The 27,458-nt window shown below is 43.4% G+C and overlaps 1 protein-coding gene across 3 annotated transcripts in view; it reads right to left on the minus strand.

Moving 5' to 3' along the window:
• The window catches only part of ppp3ccb (protein phosphatase 3, catalytic subunit, gamma isozyme, b), a 150,159-nt gene that overhangs the window by 15,197 nt on the left and 107,504 nt on the right, over window positions 1-27,458 (minus strand). For 2 of the 3 annotated variants that reach the window (XM_060908277.1, XM_060908276.1), the window contains exons 10-13: window positions 26,255-26,332; window positions 11,115-11,199; window positions 8,760-8,857; window positions 3,003-3,029 (exon numbers count right to left, since the gene is read on the minus strand). In XM_060908277.1, coding sequence (XP_060764260.1) covers window positions 3,003-3,029; window positions 8,760-8,857; window positions 11,115-11,199; window positions 26,255-26,332 — 288 coding nt within the window. The remainder of the gene's footprint in view (window positions 1-3,002; window positions 3,030-8,759; window positions 8,858-11,114; window positions 11,200-26,254; window positions 26,333-27,458) is intronic. The other variant, XM_060908278.1, reaches the window with a different exon arrangement.

A 27,458-nucleotide genomic window follows, 5' to 3' on the forward strand; every position in this document is an offset into this window, starting at 1 on the left:
ATGGAGCAGCACGAAGAGCGGTTGATCGAGGAAGTGAGGAAGTGCGTACATCTATACGACTCCAGTTCTAGTCGTTATAAGTAACCGGAGGATAAACACTCCACTAACCACACCCACCAACTACTCCTAGCGATTTCGCGACTTCGCGCCCCCTTGCGTTGTAGCGGTGAATAACATCGCGCACGCCTATTACTCCCCGCTCAACGATAAATTACAACTGTCTGCGAAAAGCTATCTGCGAAAGCCTTGTCGCAAGAGCATGCAGAGGCCTTTATGCTCCTTGGGTTGTTCTTTACAGCATTCGCGAGTTGTTTAAGCCTAGGTCACAACCTGACGTACGATTTTTTGGCGTTTCCCAAATCATTGCGTTTTTTTTTGTTCGTGGAGAAAGACGCACGTTGGCCGTAAGTTTGTCTTGCAACCTGAAAAAAAAAAACGTAAGCGCCCGTAGAGTTTGTCTGACATGACAAAGAACCTCTGCGGCCGGTCTGAGGCTCGAAAATCAGCACGTCACACGCGCGTCCTCCGTGCGTTTCTTGCGTTTTTTGCACATAGACCGGCCGTAGGAGCACGTACGGCCGGTTGTGACCGAGGCTTTATAAATGAAGTGCATTTACAACCTATTGGTTAGCTTCGGACCGAGTACGGGCTGGGTTTCGTTTACTTCTGCTCTGTACAGGTCTACTGCCGCTTTTCCACTACCAACGCGGCCGAGTTGGGCTGAGCCGTGCCGTGCTGAGTCGAGCTGAGTGGGGCTGTTGGAGTTGCATTTCGACTACAACCGCGCTGAACCGTGCTGGCTGGAAGTGGGTGGACGCATTGGGTGGAGTTAGCGAAAGTGGGTGGACGTCACGTGATGTCGTTAGGCAGCGCAAACAGTGACATCAGTGACCTTTTAAGCGGTAGTCTCACGACCCGGATAGTAAACAATAAACATGGAGTCGTTAGTGTTGCTGGTCTTGGTGCTGTGGCTTGTTGTCACCGACAACGCCAACAGATACTGGCAAGAGCGTATAGATGAGGCGAGGCGCATAAGGCTTCAGAAATTCTCGTAATTCGTAATTATTCTTCTTCCGGGTTTACGGTGTTTACAGATCCCAGCGTGCTCGCGGGGCGTGTGTGGGCATGTGAGGACACTCCCCCTCACCAATCAGTGCACAGGGGAGTGTCTGCTCACGCCCCTAGCCCCACTCGGCTCGGTTTGGCTCGCTTCAGCCCCACTCCAAAACCGTGCGAGTTTTGGGTGCTAAGCAGGGCTGAAGCGAGCTGAGTCGTGCTGCTCTAAGGTAGTCGAAACGCGAGCCATGTCGGGCTGAAGTGAGCTGAAAAAGGGTAGTGGAAAAGGGCCATAAGTAAAGAAAGCTTCATTCTCTTTATAGACCTCCTCGGCTCCATCGGAGTGCTGTGGTCACGTGGTTTGAAATGGGTACAAAAACAAACGCCTACACACCTCATGTGTTTATATGGATTATCTGTGTTCATGAACTATGAAGTCTGAGATACAGCTCAAAATGGAACATTATTATTATTATTATTATTATTATGCAGCTTATGCCTGCAATAACAATTCAACTGATAGTAGTCCATCATTTCATTCTTTTCCAAGCTATAAAAGACTTCAGGAGGTAGTTAATTATTACATTTACAAACGAATTTGCAAGGTTTGGTAGTTGTGTGCGCTGTCGCATTGAAACCTTCGTCTTGCTCAGCCAGTTAAGTTTGTATTTCTTTTAGATTTGGGAAAAAAAAAAAAAATTTTTTTGGTCCAAATTGAATCACCGGCCGCACTAGTAGACCCATTAGCGGCCAGCATTTTGGATTTGTGTTCACCCATTTCAGATCACGTACTCTGGAGTCCGAGGAGGTCCATTTCATCCGGCTGAGCAATCTTCAAGAACCCTGTACAGGTGAAGAGCTGTTCTCGTCACTCACCGAGCGCTGAATGTCTGTAGACATTCTGTCTCGCTTCACAAGCGTTTGCTGCAGCAATGCACTCCTTGTACTGAATTTCAAGACTGTTTGCGTTGATGGCCATTATTATACACGAAACACGTCCCATGTCCGAAGCCATCTGGTATCATCTGTTATTTAGCGTGATGCTGTACTCCGAGAGTATCGTGTTGGCGTCAGAGCATTTTGAGTTTAAAAAAAAAGGGGGGGGGGGGGTAATGATATCAGAATGATACCCAGTAGCAGCATAATTTTTAAGCAAGGTACACTATTACGGCCAAAAGTTTGTAGACGCCTGAGCATCACACCTATATGTGGCTTTTCCCCCCAAACTATTGGCACAGAATTGGAAGCACACAACTGGCCGTCTCTGTGTGCTGCAGCATTACACTTTCCCTTCAGCGGAAATTACCCCCGCCCCAACACTTTTTACAAAGATGATAAAATGAAGTGGGCGGCACGGTGGTGTAGTGGTTAGCGCTGTCGCCTCACAGCAAGAAGGTCCGGGTTCGAGCCCCGTGGCCGGCGAAGGCCTTTCTGTGCGGAGTTTGCATGTTCTCCCCGTGTCCGCGTGGGTTTCCTCCGGGTGCTCCGGTTTCCCCCACAGTCCAAAGACATGCAGGTTAGGTTAACTGGTGACTCTAAATTGAGCGTAGGTGTGAATGTGAGTGTGAATGGTTGTCTGTGTCTATGTGTCAGCCCTGTGATGACCTGCCGACTTGTCCAGGGTGTACCCCGCCTTTCGCCCGTAGTCAGCTGGGATAGGCTCCAGCTTGCCTGCGACCCTGTAGAACAGGATAAAGCGGCTAGAGATAATGAGATGAGATAAAATGAAGTACAGACATAAGGAACCCTTGAGCATCTGCATACATGTGCAATAACCAACACTTTCTAAAAAGGCTGTAAGGGATCTAAACAAATAGGCAAAAAAAAAAAAAAAAAGACAGGAAGTAGACTGTCACACAGAGGAGACACACTTCAGCAGTACAAGGAGGGGTGTGACACAGACAGACAGACAGACAGACAGACAAACACACAGATGTGTTGCGTACCTCGGGCCTCGGCTGCTTCTACGGTGGCTGTGTAAGCGTGAGTAGCAGTGACATGCCCAAAACGAACGGAGAAAGAGTGAGTCACGTTATCAATGCAAAACAAAATCAGAGAAATCAGACGAGCATCAGGAAAAAAAAATAATTAATTAAAAACAAAATCCTTCATTCATTCCTGCTCAGGAAAACTCATAGCATCATCAGCTTTCATTTGTTTTTGATGAAATGAGACCTTTATCAAATAAATAAACAGTGTGCAGGGCTCGACATTAACGTTTTAATCCACTTGTCCAGTCGGATAAACAGCAAGATTTTTCACTTGTAACCTTTGTATTATTACTCTGTATTTACTAGTTGGCAAAGTTCATCAAAAAGCAGATACAGTTATGATCATCTTTACACTTTAATGACTGAATTTTTCGATAAAACTCAAACTTTAACTATAACAATAAACAAAAACTATCCAAAGCCCCACGACAGTGTGGGGTGTGTGTTCTAGTTTTAAGAGTTAGACTCACCCAAATTCAAAACTTCTGGAAGAAATAAAGTGACATCCTGATTAATCCAGGAGTATAAATTCATTTAAAGAAATGAAATTGAAAGAAAACAAGTTGGATATAATAAGGGGGACAGAATCATGTTGCGAATGAAAAGAAACCGTGAGCGAGTTCGGCACTGTCGTAAAATTCCTGTAAAAATACTTGTTTTCTTTCAATTTCATTTCTTTAAATTAATTTATACTTCTGGATTAATCAGGATGTCACTTTATTTCTTCCAGAAGTTTTGAATTTGGGTGAGTCTAACTCTTAAAACTAGAACACACACACACCACACTGTCGTGGGGCAGAGATTTATTTTATTGAGGTATTTGATCGCCATTTCTCCAAGTTCTATGAATTCAAAGTCTAATAATCTATAATTAGATATTACGACGCGGTTATTTTTACACACTCACCTGCTGCACTCGGCTTCCCCGGAATTTCGCAAACAATAACGCGGCCTGATCGCTGACGGGATTGAACTAGCTTTGTTGGAACTTTATCGATGTAACACTTGAATAATTACTATAAAAATGGTGATCTTCAACAAATATTCAACTCGCCCAGTCAGATGCGAATTTGACTTGTCCCGGACAGTCGGACTACCGTTAATGTCGAGCCCTGGTGTGAGAATTTGTATTACCGTATCACAAACTGTAATATAAAAACAGTTAATAAAAAAATAAATAAATCTCCCAGTACCCTGTCACACAATGATGTTGAATTCTCTATTCTGATTGGGCAGAAGGTGTTGACTGTTTCTATAACAGCAGCTCTGGCAGTAGTTCCAGCTGCACATTAAACATACTTGTTCTAATGTGTTTTTGTTTATATAGTAACCAACTTACACAAGGATGTGTATGGTGGATGTAAACATATTAAAACATTATATAACCCCCCCCAAAAAAAAGTCAGTGCGTTTACATGCACATCCAAATCGAGCTACTGTCGGTAATCGAGCTAAGGGTCTCAGCAGGGGTGCCAGAGAAATCCAATCCTACATGCACACAAGGAAATCGAGCTATTGTGCGAGGTACATTGTGCACCCGAGCCACAGGTGGCGCTACACGCCCCATCGTGTTGGTACACTTACGGTTGTCGTCATGAAGAGGAGTGATTTCCACTTTACATTCACACCACATGTCATTGCCACCTGTTGGCTACAAACTGTCCTGCGCAGACCACTGTTTTGTAAGACAACTTATTTTGCACAATTGTATATTTTTCTAAAGTCCATTTTTTGCTTACAATTTAACGCATGTCTTAATAAACACACAAAAAGTTCAACTGTTTTTGTTTTTTGTCTCCTTGTTCCTCCTGACCTCTTCTGCTGCTCGCTACTACTACTGTTGTCATGCCGACCGAGGCTGTTGTGTTTCCCGCTTGTGGTCTCGTCACTTCCGGAAGGGAAGTAAGTAGCTCAACAGGGTTACATGCACTAAGTAGCTCGGCTACAATCGCATAATCTAGGTCGCGTAGCTCGATTACGAGAAATCCAGTTCGTTTCGATTTCAGCCGAGCTAAGGTGTTTCCATGGCATTTAGAACTTCGATTTCAGTTGAGCTACGGCAGAAATTCGATTTTCACTATATGCATGTAAACGCACTCAGTGTCTTTTTTTTTTGCAATACATATAAATAATTATTGGTACATAAGTGGAAAAAAATAATCAGGACGTTCCGGTAGTGGAATGTTTCCCCACAGCACCTTATTATTGATAATTTTCTCATAAAAACATGCTTTTAAATGTTAACTTTTGAATATCACCCATCTCAATGTGTCGAGTTGATTGGAGGTGGGGTTATTTAAAAACAAACAAACAAACAAACAAACAACAACAACAAAAAAAACCCACCAAACCACTGACGTGACGAATGGCATGTTTTTCAATATTACTGAAAAAATCATTACTCAAAAAAAATATATACACTAGGATACACTGCTACAAAATAAATATATACATACATTCGGCTCAATGCTAAGCGCATGTGTTCATTTCATCAAATACAAATCTGATCACATTAGTTGGAGCTGTACATCATTACAAGCATTCATATAAGAATCATCAGATGTGAATAAGGAATTAATAAGGAAGTGGTCGGCTTTGAGGATCAGCATGCTATTCGGAGCTGCACTATATTAGTATGAAGCGAGAATAAAAGTGCACCATCAAGACCTGATCCAAAATCACGTCTCAAACCCTAACCCCATTACATTTATCAAACACCTGGCTGACCTTTTTATCGTAACTCCCATGCCATTCAGACTTGGTCCGTTAATTCAGTTTATTTACTCAAGTTACATTTCTTATCAGACATGTTGAGATTGACAGATTACAGGATTCCTGGATTATTCAGTACTTTGGATCAGTGGAATAAAATCCATCAGTGGTGAAATAAAGCGCAGCTCTTGGTGGTGCACTGTGACTGCTGGAATTGAGCGCTAGCATGTTCTCGCTAAACTGGGTCACAGAGCTGCATGAGTGTGTCACAGTCTCTGCAGGATGGAGAGTGTATGCGAATGATAGCGTCACCTTACTGGGATTCTCTGCATCATGATGATACGCGTGTGAGTGATTTTAAAAGGCAAGATGATCTTTGAAGGTTTTCAAGAGGTGAAAAAACAGAGCTACAGAAACCGAGAGGATAAGTAAATGGAAAAATAGGAAAGCAGAAGGGTTTGGGATGTGCGAGAGTGACGGAAGAAGGATGAGAGAAAAGAAGAGACTGAGATTAAAGTTAATATATACAGAGAGAAAGCCAGAGGCATGGTGTGTGTTTATATGCACACTCATAATACAATTGTTATCATGAGTTCTGGTTTTTTTTTCCCTTTCCCCTCACGTAAACAGCACAGCAGTACTATATCTTAAACCGAATTAAAGCCAAAACCTCCTCGTCTATCAGCTTTACAAGTCAAACTTGTCATAACCTGCGTCTCGAATCAAAAACTCTGGCCTTGCATTCATATTCACTAATCTCGAAAAAATCCAGAGCACTGGTGTTCGAAACAAGAGTTTTCAGTAGGTTTGAAGTAGGGGTCGACCGATAATCAGCCTGCCCGATATATCAGGCCGATATTCTTCATTTTTAGGGTTACTGGTATCGGCCATAATTTCCACCGATATGCCGATAACATGCCTTTTTGCAGCCATTTCGTTCCTAACGTGACTGTCACTGCACGTCCTTTCCTGCACTTGCCTCTGAGTTCAAGAACACGGTCCCGCCCACCACAACATCTGATTTGTTTGGCACAAGAGATATAGCCAATCGATATGTGTAGCTAAACGCTGTGAACTGTTTCAAGGCGGCCGTACGGGCACTCGGGCAGAAGCGGCACAAGGGATACAGCCAATCGACACGTGTAGCTAAACGCTGTGAACTGTTTCAAGGCGGCCGTACGAGCACTCGGGCAGAAGCAGATCCCACTTCAAGGTAAGGACACGCTGCTTTTGCCGCAGTAAGTCACAAACACACAAGTTGCAAAAGCACAACATCATTATATGTTTACATTCTTCATCTACTACTCGTTAAAATTGTCCATTTGCATCTGTGTAGCCAGGCAAACTTAGCTTACGGAAGGAAGCACCTGAATTAGCCTACAACCAACTAGTCTCGCTGAAACTACATGTAATGCTTCCTTCACTACAATATAATCCTCCTAAATTGGGAATATTAGGCTTGGGCATTAAAAGCATTAGAATGTAGATGGTTACTTGTTAAGTTGTTACATAATAGGGAGTGATAGCCGACTTTATGTTTGAGTTTACTTTTTAAAAAATGCTGCAGGCAGCTCCCTACACTTGATTTGTTATTTAAAAACTACTTGAAGTTGGTAAGTCTTACTTAGTTCTTAGTGTAAAAGAATCCAGAGTGTATTTTCATTTATTTTCCACTGAAAATGGTGAGCTGTAATATAGTAGGGAGTGATTTATTTTTTTTATTGGTGAATATTTATTTTATTATTTTATTTCTCATTTTATTCTAACTAATATGTTTGACTTTATTGTACAAATGCTGCTGGCATCTGCCTGCACAAAATTTCATGTTCAATTTTACAATTAAACATACATTTCATGGATATGAAGGTCTGTGTCAGTGTGTGCTATGTTTAATTCCATGTGAATTATAATGTTTACATTTATCGGTTGCACATATCGGTTATCGGCATCCCAATTCCATAATAATCGGTATCGGTATCGGCCCTGAAAAAAAACATATCGGTCGATCCCTAGTTTGAAGCAGACGTGAGCGGTTTGTAAAATTCAAACACTAACTGTAAAAGGAAACCTGGTTCGTTAGTTATTTTAATAACAGTCTACAAGATCAGCTTACATAAATATCCGATTTGAGACTGATCTCTGAACTACTAAAACGACATTTTTAGACCAAAAATAACTCTTCACTTAAGCATGGCTTGTCTAAATGTGACTCCCAATAACATTTCAAAATATTAGCGCACAAAGCAAATCCATCTTTGTTTGCTATGAAGTTGTAAAATAAACAAATGAAAAAGAGGAGATTGGGATGTCTTGGATTGGGAACCTGGGTCTTAGGGTAGTATCTCACTGCGCTGCGACAGCCCGCGACTAGTTGGAGACACAACAATTGCGATAAAATATGCGAATTAACGACAATTTTCACTTGGAATCACACTGAATTGATATTCGCATATTTTACGGCAATTGTTGTGTTTCCAGCTAGTCGCAGGCTGTCGCAGCTCGGCTTTCCCTCGGCAGGCAGGGAAGTAGAGGAAGCCTCACGGAAACTGACTTGAGAAGGGTTCGCGACAGCTTTGCGACACCGGCGACGCATTTGCGGCTATTTTGAGAGAAATTTTGTCGCACGAATTTTTTGAACATGCTCAAAATGTCGGCGACGAAGGAGCGACACTTTGCGGCTCATGCGAGGAAATTGAGACGCCTCGCGAATGTTTCAAGACACTTTTGAAACTCTCTCGCGAATGACGTTCGCAATTTGCGCAGCCCAGTGAGATACTGGCTTTACATGCAAACACACTCCTGAATAAAACCGTGAGAAAAGGGAGAAAAAAAGGAGGAGATGGTAGAGAGAGAAAGAGAGCATGAGATGGGCAGGAGACTGAAAAGAAAATGAAAAAGGGTATGTGCGCACGTGCCTGTTTCAAGATCCTATGCAGAAATGCAATGCAGAGGCAGGGGGATGGGAGATTGCGCAGGTGTGTGTGTGTGTGTGTGTCTTACCGCTCTGCAGCGTCTGCCTGCCCCCAGAAAGCACCCCGAGTGGCAATGTCCCAGTGGGGGTCAAACCCTTCAGCTGTAGCACACTCTCATTCTCCTCCCTGAAGCAAGCACACGCGCGCGCACACACACACACACACACACACACAAAATAAAACAAACCGATGAGAGGAGATTGTATTAAACACATTACTGCAAACTTATCAACTCATTTAAACAAACATGTTCTATTGTAAGCTCGAGATAAAGTGTGTGTGTTTTGTGTGACAGGATTCCTGGGGTGGGGGTGGGGTGTAACTTGTATGTTGCGTGTAATAGGATTCCTACAGTGTGTGTGCGTGTGTGGACATGCACGCATGTGAGAAAGACAAGATTCCTAAAGACTGTTTTGTGTGACAGTACTCCTATACTGTGTGGTGTGAGATGAGTGAGTGAGTGAGTGCGCACACATGCATGACTGTGTGTGTGTACTGGGTGACAGTATTATTGTGTGCATTGTGTGTGTGTGTGTGTGTGTGTGTATATATCAGGTGACAGTATTCTTATTGTGTGCATGTATGTGTCAGTATTCCTATAGTGTGTGTGTGTGTGTATTGGATGACAGTATTCTTATTGTGTGACAGTATTCCTATAGAGTGTGTGTGTGTGTATATATATATATTGGGTGACAGTATTCCTATAGTGTGTGTGTGTGTGTGTGTGTATATTGGATGACAGTATTCTTATTGTGTGACAGTATTCCTAAACTGTGTGTGCATGCATGTGTGTGTACTGGGTGACCATATTCTTATTGTGTGCATGTGTGTTTGTGTGCGCACGCATTGTGTGACAGTATTCCTATAGTGTGTGTGTGCGCATTGTGTGTGACAGTATTCCTATTGTGTGTGTGTGTGTGTGTGTGTGTGTGTGAGCGCATTGTGTGTGACAGTATTCCTATAGTGTGACAGTATTCCTATAGTGTGTGTGTGTGAGCGCAGTGTGTGACAGTATTCCTAGTGTGTGTGTGTGAGCGCAGTGTGTGACAGTATTCCTATAGTGTGTAACAGTATTCCTATTGTGTGTGCGTGCGCATTGTGTGTGACAGTATTCCTATAGTGTGTGACAGTATTCCTATTGTGTGTGACAGTATTCCTATTGTGTGCGCACATTGTGTGTGACAGTATTCCTATAGTGTGACAGTATTCCTATAGTGTGTGACAGTATTCCTATTGTGTGAGTGTGCGCGCATTGTGTGTGACAGTATTCCTATAGTGTGTGCGCGCACGCACTGTGTGACAGTATTCCTATAGTGAGTGTGCGCGCGCATTGTGTGTGACAGTATTCCTATAGTGTGCGCGCGCATTGTGTGTGACAGTATTCCTAGTGTGCACGCACGCATTGTGTGACAGTATTCCTATAGTGAGTGTGTGCGCGCGCATTGTGTGTGACAGTATTCCTATAGTGTGTGTGCGCGCACGCATTGTGTGACAGTATTCCTATAGTGAGTGTGTGTGCGCGCACACATTGTGTGTGACAGTATTCCTATAGTGTGTGTGTGTGTGTGTGTATATTGAGTGACAGTATTTTTATTGTGTGTGACAGTATTCCTATAGAGTGTGTGTGTATACTGGGTGACAGTATTCTTATTGTATGTGACAGTATTCCTATAGAGTGTGTGTGTGTGTGTGTGTGTGTGAGTGTGTGTGTGTGTGTGTATACTGGGTGACAGTATTCTTATTGTGTGTGACAGTATTCCTATAGAGTGTGTGTGTGTGTGTGTGTGTGTATATACACTGGGTGACAGTATTCTTATTGTGTGTGACAGTATTCCTATAGAGTGTGTGTGTGTGTGTATGTATACTGGGTGACAGTATTCTTATTGGGTGACAGTATTCCTATAGTGTGTGTGCACGCATGTGTGTGTATTGGGTGACCATATTCTTATTGTGTGCACGTGTGTGCATTGTGTGTGACAGTATTCCTATAGAGAGGGAGTGTGTGTGTGTTTAAGTGTGTGTGTAAGACAGGATTTCTAAAGACTGTTCTGTGTGTGTGACATTACTCCTATAGTGAGTGAGCAAGCATGTTTATTGTGTCACAGTATTCTTATTTTGTGTGTGTGTGTGTGTGTGTGTGTGTGTGTGTGTGTGTGTGTGAGAAAGAGAGATACAGTATTCCTATAGTGAGTGAGCGAGCATGTTTATTGTGTGTGTGTGTGTGTGTGTGTGTGTGTGTGTGTGTGTGTGTGTGTGTGTGTGTGTGTGAGAGAGAGAGAGAGAGATACAGTATTCCTATAGTGAGTGAGTGAGTGAGTGAATGAGCGAGCGAGCGAGCGAGCGAGCAAGCATGTTTATTTTGTGTGTGTGGGTGTGTGTTCACCTAAGTACGGAGAAAACTCGGGCCATTTTGCCGATGGCACGGATTTTATTCCTAATCACCTCCTTACGGACAGCTGGAGCGCCACCTGACAAACACAATTTTATGAAAATACAAAACACAATCAAAGATTAAAAGAATTTAACATCAAACTAGAGTCAAACTTCATCAAGTTTGTTGTTCTGAAGAGCGTCACAGCAACAACGGCATTAACAGCGGTGCAGTAACGAGACAATTCCCTGCAAAACAGAGACGCAATCACACTGGTGAAAAAGATGAAACGAAAGAATATCACAGCGTGGCTGAATCAAATCGGTCAGAAGGTGTGCATTATTTTGGTATAAGAGCACGGCTCAGGCAGAAGTTCTGGCTGTAACATGAACTCTAGGTGAATATTAACACGCTCCTTCTAATGCATTATTGTTTCTATAGTTAATAACAGCTAATACACTGCGGACTTGTATGACGCGACACACCACATAACCGAAGACTAAAGATTTAAAAAAATTTTTTCCTTTATTAAAAAAAGTACATACTCATTGCTTTCATGTTTGTGATCCCCCCCCCCATATTCAGGATTAGTTCAGCAATCAAACATCAAAGAGACTGCTTTAACTGAATCACGAAATGGTCTGCATCAGGAGCCGACACTATGGGTGCTCAGGGAGGCATGCTGAAGAATGCGATTTGTTCACACTGTCACGTTGTCGAAGGAATTTTTCTACATGAACACAAACTTGATTATGAGCCCTGTCCTCAAAGGACGTTACGGTACACTCGGAGGAAAGAGCTATCCGCTCCCTTCTGCATACATGAGCGCGCAGATCTCTCCGATTGCTGCTGTGATTGACAGGGGAAAGACGGCGTGAGAGAGAGTACGCCATCCCTCCTAACCAGACAGCACAGACAGACAGACAGACTTCCTCTCTTGACTTACAGCCATGATGGCTGCAGCATCGTTTCGATTCGAACTCACGATCTCGGGACGATAGGCCGAACACTCCCCCCCCAGAGTACGAGCTGTTACTATAGAAACATCACATTACCAAGTGCATTAATATACAGTGGGGCAAAAAAGTATTTAGTCAGCCACCAATTGTGCAAGTTCTCCCACTTAAAAAGATGAGAGAGGCCTGTAATTTTCATCATAGGTACATCATAGGTTCATCCAGGAAATCACATTGTAGGATTTTTAATGAATTAATTGGTAAATTCCTCGGTAAAATAAGTATTTGGTCACCTACAAACAAGCAAGATTTCTGGCTCTCACAGACCTGTAACTTCTTTAAGAGGCTCCTCTGTCCTCCACTCGTTACCTGTATTAATGGCACCTGTTTGAACTTGTTATCAGTATAAAAGACACCTGTCCACAACCTCAAACAGTCACACTCCAAACTCCACTATGGCCAAGACCAAAGAGCTGTCAAAGGACACCAGAAACAAAATTGTAGACCTGCACCAGGCTGGGAAGACTGAATCTGCAGTAGGTAAGCAGCTTGGTGTGAAGAAATCAACTGTGGGAGCAATTATTAGAAAATGGAAGACATACAAAACCACTGATAATCTCCCTCGATCTGGGGCTCCACGCAAGATCTCACCCCGTGGGGTCAAAATGATCACAAGAACGGTGAGCAAAAATCCCAGAACCACACGGGGGGACCTAGTGAATGACCTGCAGAGAGCTGGGACCAAAGTAACAAAGGCTACCATCAGTAACACACTACGCCGCCAGGGACTCAAATCCTGCAGTGCCAGACGTGTCCCCCTGCTTAAGCCAGTACATGTCCAGGCCCGTCTGAAGTTTGCTAGAGAGCATTTGGATGATCCAGAAGAGGATTGGGAGAATGTCATATGGTCAGATGAAACCAAAATAGAACTTTTTGGTAAAAACTCAACTTGTCGTGTTTGGAGGAGAAAGAATGCTGAGTTGCATCCAAAGAACACCATACCTACTGTGAAGCATGGGGGTGGAAACATCATGCTTTGGGGCTGTTTTTCTGCAAAGGGACCAGGACGACTGATCCGTGTAAAGGAAAGAATGAATGGGGCCATGTATCGTGAGATTTTGAGTGAAAACCTCCTTCCATCAGCAAGGGCATTGAAGATGAAACGTGGCTGGGTCTTTCAGCATGACCATGATCCCAAACACACCGCCCGGGCAACGAAGGAGTGGCTTCGTAAGAAGCATTTCAAGGTCCTGGAGTGGCCTAGCCAGTCTCCAGATCTCAACCCCATAGAAAATCTTTGGAGGGAGTTGAAAGTCCGTGTTGCCCAGCGACAGCCCCAAAACATCACTGCTCTAGAGGAGATCTGCATGGAGGAATGGGCCAAAATACCAGCAACAGTGTGTGAAAACCTTGTGAAGACTTACAGAAAACGTTTGACCTCTGTCATTGCCAACAAAGGGTATATAACAAAGTATTGAGATGAACTTTTGTTATTGGCCAAATACTTATTTTCCACCATAATTTGCAAATAAATTCTTTAAAAATCAGGCAATGTGATTTTCTGGATTTTTTTTTTCCTCATTTCGTCTCTCATAGTTGAGGTATACCTATGATGAAAATTACAGGCCTCTCTCATCTTTTTAAGTGGGAGAACTTGCACAATTGGTGACTGACTAAATACTTTTTTGCCCCACTGTAAACCTGTGATTTGAATTACAGCCAGAAATACTGACTCAAACTACAACTGCTGCTACAAACAATTATCCCAAACCCTCTGATGATTCGGATTTGAGATTAACAGTGCTGTGGCAATTAGTTGATCCTTATTACTGAAGATATTACGCTTCAGTTATTGCTTTTGCACCGCATGGGACAGCAGTCTCTTAATGACAACACCTGATATTGAAATGAGTCTACTCCTCTAGGACTTGTGCATCATCGTGCCTGCTGCTTTCAGTCATACCGGAACATCGTCTTTTGAGCTGATATTCATGACGAATAAAGGAGTCTCATTTGAGAATCATCATTTGCTGCGTTGCCTTCACTCCATTGTCCATAATGAGGCGGTTAAGCAGCGACCAAACGAGCCGTCAGAGTTCTTCTCTCTCTCCCCGAAGGGATCGATAACCCCCATTTCTAAACCTTACAGAGGAAATGTGTCAGGCCAGGATATAATTACGCACCACTGAAAAAGAAGGGCAAATCAAATCAAACGTATCAGGCGCAGTAAGTGGGCCACCAAACTCCTACATGAGAGTTTCATACACTTGAGGGACTGAAGAAGAACTGTACTTCGAGTGCTGAATTAAGGACAATGCATTTAAGTAAAACGATCGCACAAACGTTGTGTAATTCATGTCTTCCTTTCAAAGACAAGAAATTAGCCAATTTCCTACCAGAAATCCCCCCATTGTATCCGGGTATCCGCTCACGACAGCAACAGTCAGGAAGAAGCTGTTGGACAGAATCTGGTTTCAAGTGGACTTGTTAAGAGGGTCACGAAGGGTGCTTTCCAGGGCTTTGAACCGGTTCAAGGAACGAAAACGAAAACCGGGAACTTTTTCTATTTCACATGGAACAGAAACGAAACCAGAAACTTTATTATTTTTTATGTTCCGGAACAGAAACGCTTATTAAAAATAATGGCAACCGGTTAATACCGGTTTTTATTTCGTTCCTCAAAGTTTCCGTAGCCTACAAATAAAAAAGTCATTCTTCTCCTGCGCAAGTTTCTATGACCCGCTGGGGTTCACTTCCTGTGTGACGTTCGCTGACTGAATGGAGAGAGCGGGAGGGTGGACTACTATCACGTCTCCACATCTTAAATAAGAGGTAAATATTGCAGTCTATCGTTATTCAAAAACGTCAATTTCAAACACGATATCAATATATTTGTCCACGTTAATGAGAGGCTCGCGAACATTAAATGACGTTAACCTCTGTTAGCCTATCAATGCATAGGGCCTGACTAGCCTTTGGTAACACACTAAACGAATTATCTTTCATTTTTGGCACTTTTTCTGTTTGTGTAGATGGGAAGACATACTGAGAATCCAAATCGCCAACATTTGAAATAATAATTGTTTTGAATTATTTCTTGTCTTATTTAATGAAGGTTGTAATAGAATTAGCCTACATTTGGCTTAAGCTGGATGAGACAGAGACATAATTTTATAGCCATTTGTTAAACAGCTGACAGGGAACGTGATTAACCGTTCGGGGAATGAAATTTTTTTTGTTCTAACCGGTTCGGGAACGTCTATTTAATGGTGGAACCCAAAACCGGAAACGTTAACATTCCGTTTCTGTTCGGAACGAACCAATAGGAAAAAAATTCTGGTTCAAAGCCCTGGTGCTTTCACACAGGCAGTGTTTAATCTGTGCGAACGGTGCTTTTTTCAAGAAACTACACTGCGGCTCTTTAGCATATGAGAAGACAACAATCACACACGCGAGTTACCAAAACTGCTCTCTTCCATCACACAACAGCGACCAACCGAGCGAGGGTGACGGCTAACGCATGAAGCTAGCTGCTTCATGCGGCGTCACAGGGCAGTGTAACAGGGCGCATGGAGGAAAGTGCAGTCAGCCCTCTTCCACATACCTCACAACAGCCTAGTCTCACTGTGACTGGAGAGAGAGAGAGAGAGAGAGAGAGAGAATGGCATCCTTTGCCATCCCTTCCACCCAGACAGCACAGCTAATTTTGCAGCATTGTCCGGAATTGAACTTGCGATCTCCAGATAAGGGTTGTTTTACAATCAGGATACAAAGTTTGTGTCACAGGGGTCCAAAATTCAAATTGATTCAAACTGGTTCTTGTACCAGTTTTTAAGTGAAGGACAAGTTAAAGAACAGATTTCAGGTAATTTTTTGACGTGTGTGTATGGTAGTTTTGTGTAATCTGCTATAAGATATAAAGAAGATTAAGTGTAGCTTTAAGCAGGGCTGGGAGAAACAAATGAAGTGATTCTCGGAGAGGACATTTTTTTTTTTTGACAATTCAGAATCCACTACTTCCATAGCGCTTTTAAATATAAGGCTGTAAGCTTTGTGTTAGTTGTCACTAATATTTATGTCCCAATATCTTGACCACATTTTAGGATGAAAATAATCATTTTAGATATGTTATTTTATATTGAAAAATTAGCTGTCTCGGAGAGGACATTTTTTTTGACACAATTACATACTAATTTGATCTGTGGTTGGTTGAAGAGAGCAACTGGACTTGCTTGAAGATTCTTGAAAACGTTTCGCCTCTCATCCTAAAGGCTTCCTCAGTTCTGTCTGACCACCCACCTCTGTTCAGTGATGGTCGTTCCAGGTTGACAAATAGCCCAAGAGCATTAGCTCAAAATTGAGTCCAACCCGGAACAAATTAGTAACAAGCTGAATTTTTCAGAATATGTTCAGAATACCCTTAGGAATAACATACTAAAAGTCCCCGGGAATCCACCTTGTGCTCTCTGAGAAATTCAAGATGGCGTCCAAAATGGCCGCCGATTGGAGATTTTTCAATATCTCAGGGATAAAACACAATATAAATGCAATTAAAATGTTAAATTATATGTTCTCTCATACAAGCAATGCAAATTCACCATTGTCACACTGTTAAAATTAAAATTAACCAAGATTACAAGGTCATTAATGTGGAAATTACATGGAATTTGATGGTTGACATGATTGACAGATTAGCTTAGTAGGCTACCTACATACATGAACATAATGTAAGACAACAATTAGACATCAATTTCCTTAATATTTAGTGCATCTTTAAGCTTTGATAAAATATTAAAGGGAAATTAAATTTGAGAACTCTATCTTCTAAAACTACAATGGCAAGCTGTTTCAGTACACTTCAACATTCCGGCGACTTTCATGACAAAAAGGTCTGCCTCAATAAAAGCTCTTGCTTATAAACAATGAGTAGACAAACACTTCTCAGTGCCTCAGTTGTAATGCTTGGACCTTTGTTGTACCATCAATGAAGTAGGGAATTTATTCAAGCTTGTTTAAGGGTGGAAAAAAAATTAATCTTTGAGTTTCTAGCGCCAGTCTTTACTACTAGCAATGCCAGTGTGTTCGGACAAAAAAAATGACTAAACTCAGCACGACCTTTTAAAAAATGACTGAACTCAGCATGACCTTTTAACATGCCATTTTTCATTTTACACCACCAATTTACTTTAATTAATATTAATGAAAATAAGTGCTCCAACCCCTAGTAATTGTGTTTGTTGTTTTGTGAACAGAATAGGATGATACGGAGTGAACGAGTAACCAATGGATCCACACTATACACAAATATACTGTTATAATAATGTGTACATTGTTATTATATAATGTTAATACACAATGTAATTAACACACATGTTGGAATTTACTCTCCTACCCTACAAAACATATATTCTGACCTTTTAATTGCGTTAATATTTTGTTTTGGGCCTGAGATATGGGCAGATCTCCATTTGGCGGCCATTTTGGATGCCATCTTGAATTTCTCAGAGAGCACAAGGGGGATTTCCGGGGACTTTTAGTATGTTATTCCTAAGGGTATTCTGAACATATTCTGAAATTTTCAGCTTGTTACTAATTTGCTCCGGGTATAACCCTATTACTCCTGGGCTAAAAAATGAACGAGCCTCTCTGGCTAAGATGTCTGCCAGTTTTCTGGAAGTCCTCTCATACTCCCGCACCCGTCGAAGGGATCTCATCCCAAAGCGCGTAGAGACGTATCTGTGAAGAATCTCAGTCATCCAGGTACGTAGTAATCTGTGGTTGTGATTCTTGAAACGTTTTCAAGAATCTTCAAGCAAGTCCAGTTGCTCTCTTCAACCAACCACAGATGACCATGTAACTGGATGACTGAGATTCTTCACAGACATACTAATTTGATCCAAATAGCCTGAAAACTTACTGGCATTCAACATTAAAACTTAACTATGTTTCCAATGATATGGAACCGAATATTTGTTTTATGGTATAAAGAATGATTTAAGTGCATCCCTTTTGGAGCTACCTGTGGTCAAAAAAGCACTTTTTCTAAATGACATGAGTAATTTTGCTAAATATGACATATTGCCATACATTCACCAAAAATAACGTTATCACCAATTTTTTTTTTTGCATGGTAAATAGAGCTATCACAGGGCTACAATAAACAACCAAGTTTATTTAGTCAAGCCTTTTGATATTGAAGATAAGTGTTAAATGTGATTTTTAGCTTGCGTACCCTGATTGTAAAACGACCCATAATAGTCTTTTCTGCTTGCTGACCTCATCTCAGGGTCACTGTATTTCCGACTAGAGTACGTTTTTAACTCTACACACCTTTCAGTTGATTTTTTTTTTTGCATTTGGATCTTTTTCAGTTACATGCATTGTGAAATTTATACAAGGGCACAGCCATTATTCCGAAAAAACAACATTTTGTTATCGAGTCATCAGATGAAGTCTGAAGTGACTCGACTGCCGACTCGACTCTATTTTGTTTTCAAATCAAAGTTCTTTTGTGTTAATAGGCTTGTACTGATGATGCCTCCATGAGCTGGCCCGAGTTTGAACTGACTTTTACCAACAAACAATGCTATCTTAAAATCGTTTTCATTTCGAGAGAACAGTAAAGTCAGTTGTATTTTATAGAATTCAAACTGTTATTTCAAACTTGTGCAAAGGTGATTCAGGATTGTAGGGTAAATTTTATGCCGCTTTTCCACTACCAACGCGGCTGAGTTGGGCTGAGCCGTGCCGAGCGGGGCTGTTGGAGTTGCATTTCGACTACAACCGCACTGAACCGTGCTGGCTGGAAGTGGGTGGACACATTGGATGGAGTTAGCGAAAGTGGGTGGACGTCACGTGATGTCGTTAGGCGGCGCAAACAGTGACATCAGTGACCTTTTAAGCGGTAGTCTCACGACCCGAATAGTAAACAATAAACATGGAGGACATGGAGTCGTTAGTGTTGCTGGTCTTGGTGCTGTGGCTTGTTGTCACCGACAACACCAACAGATACTGGCAAGAGCGTATAGATGAGGCGAGGCGCATAAGGCTTCAGAAATTCTCGTAATTCGTAATTCTTCTTCTTCCGGGTTTACGGTGTTTACAGATCCCAGCGTGCTCGCGGGGCGTGTGTGGGCATGTGAGGACATGCCTCCTCACCAATCAGTGCACAGGGGAGTGTCTCCTCACACCCCTAGCCCCACTCGTCTCGGTTTGGCTCACTTCAGCCCTACTCCAAAACCGTGCGAGTTTTGGGGGCTGAGTAAGGCTGAAGCGAGCTGAGTCGTGCTGTTCTGAGGTAGTCGAAACGCGAGCCGTGTCGGGCTGAAGTGAGCTGAAAAAGGGTAGTGGAAAAGGGCCATTAGTGTCATACCGTTTTGTAATTTTCCTTTTCTCTGAGTGTCGCCTCTTCACGGACTGACGACGTAGAACATTCTGCACGAAACATGTTCATCTTATCATGCTCATTACGTGCGTAGCAGACGAGTGTACAAGAAGGCGATTAGACAAGATCCAATCAGCTTTAGAGCTGATCATGCATGCAGTTACAATGATGTAATGCAATAGATGTAATGTCTCCTTTTTATCTAGTAGAGTATATACAGATTTGAGAACAAAAGGACGGTATGAGGGGTGTGCCGAACCCTCATCACTTGTCCGTTTCTGCAATAAACCTTCTTCTCTTGCAAAATGCCAAGATTGGTGTTGGTGTTTGTCATTTTTCCACGACACAAACAAACAAACAAACTAAAAGCATCAATTTACGCTCTGGTCTAGCTCTATAAATGGACTAATAAGTGTGAATGTACACTAATAATACCTCTACTAGATCTAAAATATGCGCTTTTGTTAATTCTAACTGAACGTGAGTGAATGTTTTTTTGTTAACTGTAGTGTTCCTGGTATATCTATCGATATATGTGCTGAGCTGCTTTTTTTTTTTTTGGAGATCTGGACATCAAGCAAGTTCTTATGACTGATGTTGAGCACATTTACGTGATCAGGTGATCCAAGCTCATGATCGTACCTGTATAGGACAGTCTAAACAATTCATTACTGAGCTACATTTTACAGATATTTCTGTCACTAACAATTCATAACATCAAACTGATCAATGGAAGTCTTTTGGAGACTGCAAATAAGAGGAGTGCTCCGAGAGCACAATATCCGCCGCTGGCAACTGTGCCATAACTCTGGTAAAATGCGACTGAATTGAACAAAATTGCAATATGCGTATTACTGACAGAACCGGTTCTGTTCATAATTTTTATGGACAGAATTTCTAGGCGCAGCCAGGGGCCGGAAGGAATCCTGTTTGGGAACCACAGGATTTCATCTCTGCTTTTTGCGGATGATGTTGTCCTGTTGGCTTCTTCAAACCAGGACCTTCAGCATGCGCTGGGTGGTTTGCAGTCGAGTGTGAAGCGGCTGGGATGAGAATCAGTACCTCCAAGCCCGAGGCCATGGTTCTCGACCGGAAAAGGGTGGCTTGCCCTCTCCAGGTTGGTGGAGAAGTCTTGCCTCAAGTGGAGGAGTTAAAGTATCTCGGGATCTTGTTCACGAGTGAGGGAAGGATGGTGCGCGAGATCGACAGGCAGATCGGTGCAGCCTCCGCAGTGATGCGGTTGCTTTACCGGTCCGTCGTGGTGAAGAAGAAGCTGAGCCAAAAGGCGAAGCTCTCAATTTACCGGTCGATCTACGTTCCAACTCTCACCTATGGTCATGAGCTTTGGGTAATGACCGAAAGAACAAGACTGTGGATACAAGCGGCCGAAATGAGTTTCCTTCGCAGGGTGGCTGGGCGCTCCCTTAGAGATAGGGTGAGAAGCACAGCCACTCGGGAGGAGCTCGGAGTAGAACCGCTGCTCTTCCACATCGAGAGGAATCAGCTGAGGTGGCTCGGGCATCTCTTTCGGATGCCTCCTGGATGCTTCCCTGGGGAGGTGTTCCAGGCATGTCCCCCCGGGAGGAGGCCCCGGGGAAGACCCAGGACACGCCGGAGGGACTATGTCTCTCGGCTGGCCTGGGAATGCCTCTGTGTTCTTCCCGAGGAGCTGGCCGAGGTGTCTGGGGAAAGGGAAGTTTGGGCTTCCATGCTCAGACTGCTGCCTCCGCGACCCGGCCCCGGATAAAGCGGAAGACGACGAGACGAGTATTACTGACATATAACAAAGAATCCTGCCAAGTTGTGTGAAATTCCTCCAAAAATTGGGAGAGGAGTTGATTTCAGAAGGTCAGTACCCTTCCCGGGACGGACATCGCCATGACATAATCCATACTCGGGCCTTTCAGCCAGCGGGGGATAAAACTTGTCAGGGAAGTTGATTTCAGAAAGCAAGCACACCTTGATGAAATTGCCAAAGTTTGTTAATAATCAAGGGCATAACTCTGGTAAAATGCGACTGAACTGAACAAAATGCGTACTACCTATATACAAGCATGCCTTTTGCAAAGTTTCATGAAAATTCCTCCACAAACTGGGAAAGGAGTTGATTTCAGAAGGTGAGCACCCTTCCCGGGACGGATGGACATCGCCACGACATAATCCCCCTTTGGGCCTTTTGGCCAGCAGGGGATTAAAAACCCAGAATTCCTATTCTGATGATACAGATAGGAGAATTTCAGCCGGAGTTTTCCTTTATGTTTTCACCAAACTGCTTCACTAACTTCTCAGGCAGGTGTGACCTCTACAGCTGGGAAAATCAAGCAATTCTGGCCGGTGCTACGTGCCATATTTAGCCATGTTTGCTTTCTGAGTACAAGAAAACACTTTCAGCAGTCAGAAAATGATGGATGCTCTAGAAAATTCTGTAAAACTGTTTATAATTTAAAAAAAAAAAGGGCTCACTTATGCCACAATACACTCACCGGCCACTTTATTACGGAACACCCACCCATCTGCTGTTTTATGCAGTTCTCTAATCAGCCAATCCATCAAATCATGCAGATACAAATCAAGAGCTTCAGTTAATCTTCATTTCAAACATCAGGATGGGAAAAACTGGGATCTCAAAGTGTGACTTTCTTTCACTGTGGCATGGGTGTTGGTTTGAGCCAGATGGGCTGGTTTGAGTATTTCAGAAACTGCTGATCTTCTGGGGTTTCCACACACAACCCTCTCTAGAGTTTACACAGAATGGTGCGAAAAAACCAAAACCAAAAAACACTGACCGAGTGAGCGACAGTTCTGTGGGTGGAAACAAACGCCTTGTTGATGAGAGACAAACGGTCAGAGGAAAATGGCCAGATTGGTTCGAGCTTTTTGCCAGGAAGGATATAGTGACTCATAGGAACTCTTTACAACCGTGGTGAACAGAAAAGCATCTCAACAGAAGATGCAACAGCAGAAAACCACACTGGGTTCCAGTCCTGCAGCCAAGAACAGGGATCTTCGAATCAAGAACAAGTTCCTATTAAAGTGGCCGGTGAGTATCATGACTATAGTGTTCTATAAATTAATTAATGCTCCAAAAATCATAAACACGTCCGATGTAAGCACATGACTTCATAGGAGTTACAGACTTGGAAGTGCAAATTATACTGGTCATACTGCAAAACCACTCCCATCTGTACCAGGTTTAATCAAGACCCCTAAAAAGAGACAGAGTTTGAAACGTACAAGTAACGTTTTATATATTATAAAAAAAAAAAAATTCCATTTAACATAATTAGAGCCGAGCCCTGATTAAGTTTTTACAAACAACCTTATTATTTTTTTTAATTAATTATTAATACAAAAACCTTCACGACCATCTAAACAACCTTCCACATAAAGTGGGACCTGCAACTGAGAACATGAAACCGGAGCCAATGTTAAAAACCATGTCGGTTCTTCATGCACTCTAAAAACCGAAGCCCTTGAGCACACTCGAACTGTTCAGATACTTCCGCAACCTGTATTGGACCTTTTTAAACAGATGGAGAGATAGTGCGAGAGGACAGGGAGTTCAGTGTGAGCTTAGACAAGCTGCTCTCAATAGCTTTAAATGGGTTACTCTGTTTCTCTCGCTCTCATCCAGACACACATCTGCAAAAGCCATGGAGCGCTGCTGCTCTCAGTGAAGAAAAAAAAAAAAACTGAACAGGATGGTCATTTCCACACTATAAGCTCTTTTCTTCGCTGAAAACAAAAGAAAGAGCAGTTTTGGTTTCCAGAAACGTCATGGGTTGGTGCTGTTTGGTGCGACTTAACTGTAGAAATCTCACAGCTGCTCCAAGTGTCATTAGAATAATCTGAGAAAAATTATTTCCGAAAGAGAATCAGTATAAAAACACTGCTATATACCGTAACATCAACTGTTTTTGACCCTTTCTACTCAATTTTGAAAAAAAAGTACGGCACTTTTTTTTAAAAAGTCATTTTTAAACATACTTTACGAAAAAAAAAAAACCAAAACCTACAACATTAACAAATTTAAATCTTAAAATCACTTCAATCAAGATAAGATAAATGTTCTAACGTCCTTGATAGCCAGGGTGTCTTAATTTATGAACAAGGCACGATCCACTCCTTTCAGAAACACTGGAAGTTTATCTATTAACGCTTTACCCCTTAAAGCAGTTGCGACAGACACCATTGTATATCTATATACTGTTCACCCTTAGAACATATTTACAAGAAAAAAAGTCTAAAGACGAGGTTTTAGACAAAGCGTCACATGTCATTAAGGGATATGCACGGGACCGTCACATGTCATTAAGGGATATGCACGGGACCGTCACATGTCATTAAGGGATATGCACGGGACCGTCACTTGTCGCCATTAAGGGATATACACAGGGGCGTCACATGTCGCCATTAAGGGATATACACGGGACCGTCACATGTCGCCATTAAGGGATATACGCACGGGACCGTCACATGTCGCCATTAAGGGATATACGCACGGGACCGTCACATGTCGCCATTAAGGGATATACGCACGGGACCGTCACATGTCGCCATTAAGGGATATACGCACGGGACCGTCACATGTCGCCATTAAGGGATATACGCACGGGGTCGTCACATGTCATTAAGGGATATACGCACGGGGTCGTCACATGTCATTAAGGGATCTACGCACGGGGTCGTCACATGTCATTAAGGGATACGCACGGGGTCGTCACATGTCATTAAGGGATACGCACGGGGTCGTCACATGTCATTAAGGGATACGCACGGGGTCGTCACATGTCATTAAGGGATACGCACGGGGTCGTCACATGTCATTAAGGGATACGCACGGGGTCGTCACATGTCATTAAGGGATACGCACGGGGTCGTCACATGTCATTAAGGGATACGCACGGGGTCGTCACATGTCATTAAGGGATACGCACGGGGTCGTCACATGTCATTAAGGGATACGCACGGGGTCGTCACATGTCATTAAGGGATACGCACGGGGTCGTCACATGTCATTAAGGGATACGCACGGGGTCGTCACATGTCATTAAGGGATACGCACGGGGTCGTCACATGTCATTAAGGGATACGCACGGGGTCGTCACATGTCATTAAGGGATACGCACGGGGTCGTCACATGTCATTAAGGGATACGCACGGGGTCGTCACATGTCATTAAGGGATACGCACGGGGTCGTCACATGTCATTAAGGGATACGCACGGGGTCGTCACATGTCATTAAGGGATACGCACGGGGCCGTCACGTCATTAAGGGATACGCACGGGGCCGTCACATGTCATTAAGGGATACGCACGGGGCCGTCACATGTCATTAAGGGATACGCACGGGGCCGTCACATGTCATTAAGGGATACGCACGGGGCCGTCACGTCATTAAGGGATACGCACGGGGCCGTCACATGTCATTAAGGGATACGCACGGGGCCGTCACATGTCATTAAGGGATACGCACGGGGCCGTCACATGTCATTAAGGGATACGCACGGGGCCGTCACATGTCATTAAGGGATACGCACGGGGCCGTCACATGTCATTAAGGGATACGCACGGGGTCGTCACATGTCATTAAGGGATACGCACGGGGCCGTCACATGTCATTAAGGGATACGCACGGGGTCGTCACATGTCATTAAGGGATATACACGGGGGCGTCACATGTCATTAAGGGATACGCACGGGGTCGTCACATGTCATTAAGGGATACGCACGGGGCCGTCACGTCATTAAGGGATACGCACGGGGCCGTCACATGTCATTAAGGGATACGCACGGGACCGTCACATGTCATTAAGGGATACGCACGGGACCGTCACATGTCATTAAGGGATACGCACGGGACCGTCACATGTCATTAAGGGATACGCACGGGGTCGTCACATGTCATTAAGGGATACGCACGGGGTCGTCACATGTCATTAAGGGATACGCACGGGGTCGTCACATGTCATTAAGGGATACGCACGGGGCCGTCACATGTCATTAAGGGATACGCACGGGGCCGTCACATGTCATTAAGGGATACGCACGGGGGCGTCACATGTCATTAAGGGATACGCACGGGGGCGTCACATGTCATTAAGGGATACGCACGGGGTCGTCACATGTCATTAAGGGATACGCACGGGGTCGTCACATGTCATTAAGGGATACGCACGGGGCCGTCACGTCATTAAGGGATACGCACGGGGCCGTCACATGTCATTAAGGGATACGCACGGGGGCGTCACATGTCATTAAGGGATACGCACGGGGTCGTCACATGTCATTAAGGGATACGCACGGGGTCGTCACATGTCATTAAGGGATACGCACGGGGTCGTCACGTCATTAAGGGATACGCACGGGGTCGTCACATGTCATTAAGGGATACGCACGGGGTCGTCACATGTCATTAAGGGATACGCACGGGGTCGTCACGTCATTAAGGGATACACACGGGGTCGTCACATGTCATTAAGGGATACACACGGGGTCGTCACATGTCATTAAGGGATATACACGGGGTCGTCACATGTCATTAAGGGATATACACGGGGTCGTCACATGTCATTAAGGGATATACACGGGGTCGTCACATGTCGCCATTAAGGGATATACACGGGGTCATCACATGTCGCCATTAAGGGATATACACGGGGTTGTCATAGGTCGTCATTAAGGGGTAAAGAGTTAAGTCTGCTGAGAAAATGGTCAGGTTAGCTAACTCCTTTATAATCCGTCACTATCGCTATGGCAACATTTACAAAACTCATGAGTGAAGGTTTATATGAAGAAAAAAAAAAAATACCTTCACAGGTGTCGTCTCCTTCTGACATGAGCTCATCATCAGAGCAAATGTTCAACACGTTCACCAGCATCTCAGTCACTGAAACACACACGAAAAATGATGTCAGAGTCTCTCGCGCATTATTCACCAGCATCTCCTTGTCCTAAGTAGTATGTCAATCCAGATGTTTAGATGACATCATTACAAAAGCGTCTGCCAAAGATGCGGTCATGGCGAGACGGGAACATCATTATTTATTTCAAACACACTTCCTTTACTGCTTATCGTGTCGGCTCAGGTGGACGGGAATGACATGACAGAGCGTTGACGAAAGGAGAAACCTTTATCGAGTCACGGATAAAGAAACGAAACAATGACCTCCTGTATCGGGCTTGAGCCATGAAACACTAACGTAGTCGTATAAGAGCCTGATATCGTCGGCCTGGGCTGGTGAGAATTAAGCCGCTGATTAATGTTCTACAACAGCAGCTTTGACTGTATGAAGATGAAGGCATTTCATACAACACCGTCTCGTTGCTATAGGAACAGCTGACACAGGCATGTGTAGAGCAGATGCTGCACAGAAACCGATTTGAAGAGTGTGTAATGGTTGATGTGGTGAATTTGGCGAGAAGACGACATGTCAGGGTCAGTGCTTTGTTATTTTTCGTCTTATTAACTTAAGAATAAAATGAGAAGCCGGCGAGGGAGCAGCTGTTTACAGCTGCAATAACGCACGTGAGAACCTGTTTGGACATTAGAGATGTCCTGCATACTTAAATGTGCTTTTTGAGTTGCAAACTATACATGACTGTACTGTGATGAAACAACAGTGCTGGTGATAATACGGAGTGTCATTTTTATTTAAAAAAAAAAAAAAAAATCCTGCATTTTAAGGGTTTAAATGCCATAAACACCATCTACTGGTTCAAGTCATCCTGAACCTTGCAAGGCCGACGCTGATGTAGAGTCGACTGTTAGGGATTTATCTACATCGTGAAATTTATATTTAAAAAGTCAATGCCCTGTAATCTGAGATGGCCAGCTCACCAGCCCCAGAGCGGGAGTCTCATTCGATCCACATTCACTGGATGAGCAATCGCGCGCTCTGATTGGCTACTCTACTACTAGGCTATCAGCTCATATACCGTGAGTAGAGAAAAACAAAATGATGGCGCATGTTGCTGAACAAACCGAGGATGAAATAAAAACTCGACTCGAAAAT

The sequence above is a fragment of the Neoarius graeffei genome, chromosome 25, assembly GCF_027579695.1.
Source record: "Neoarius graeffei isolate fNeoGra1 chromosome 25, fNeoGra1.pri, whole genome shotgun sequence".
Classification (NCBI taxonomy): Eukaryota; Metazoa; Chordata; class Actinopteri; order Siluriformes; family Ariidae; genus Neoarius; species Neoarius graeffei.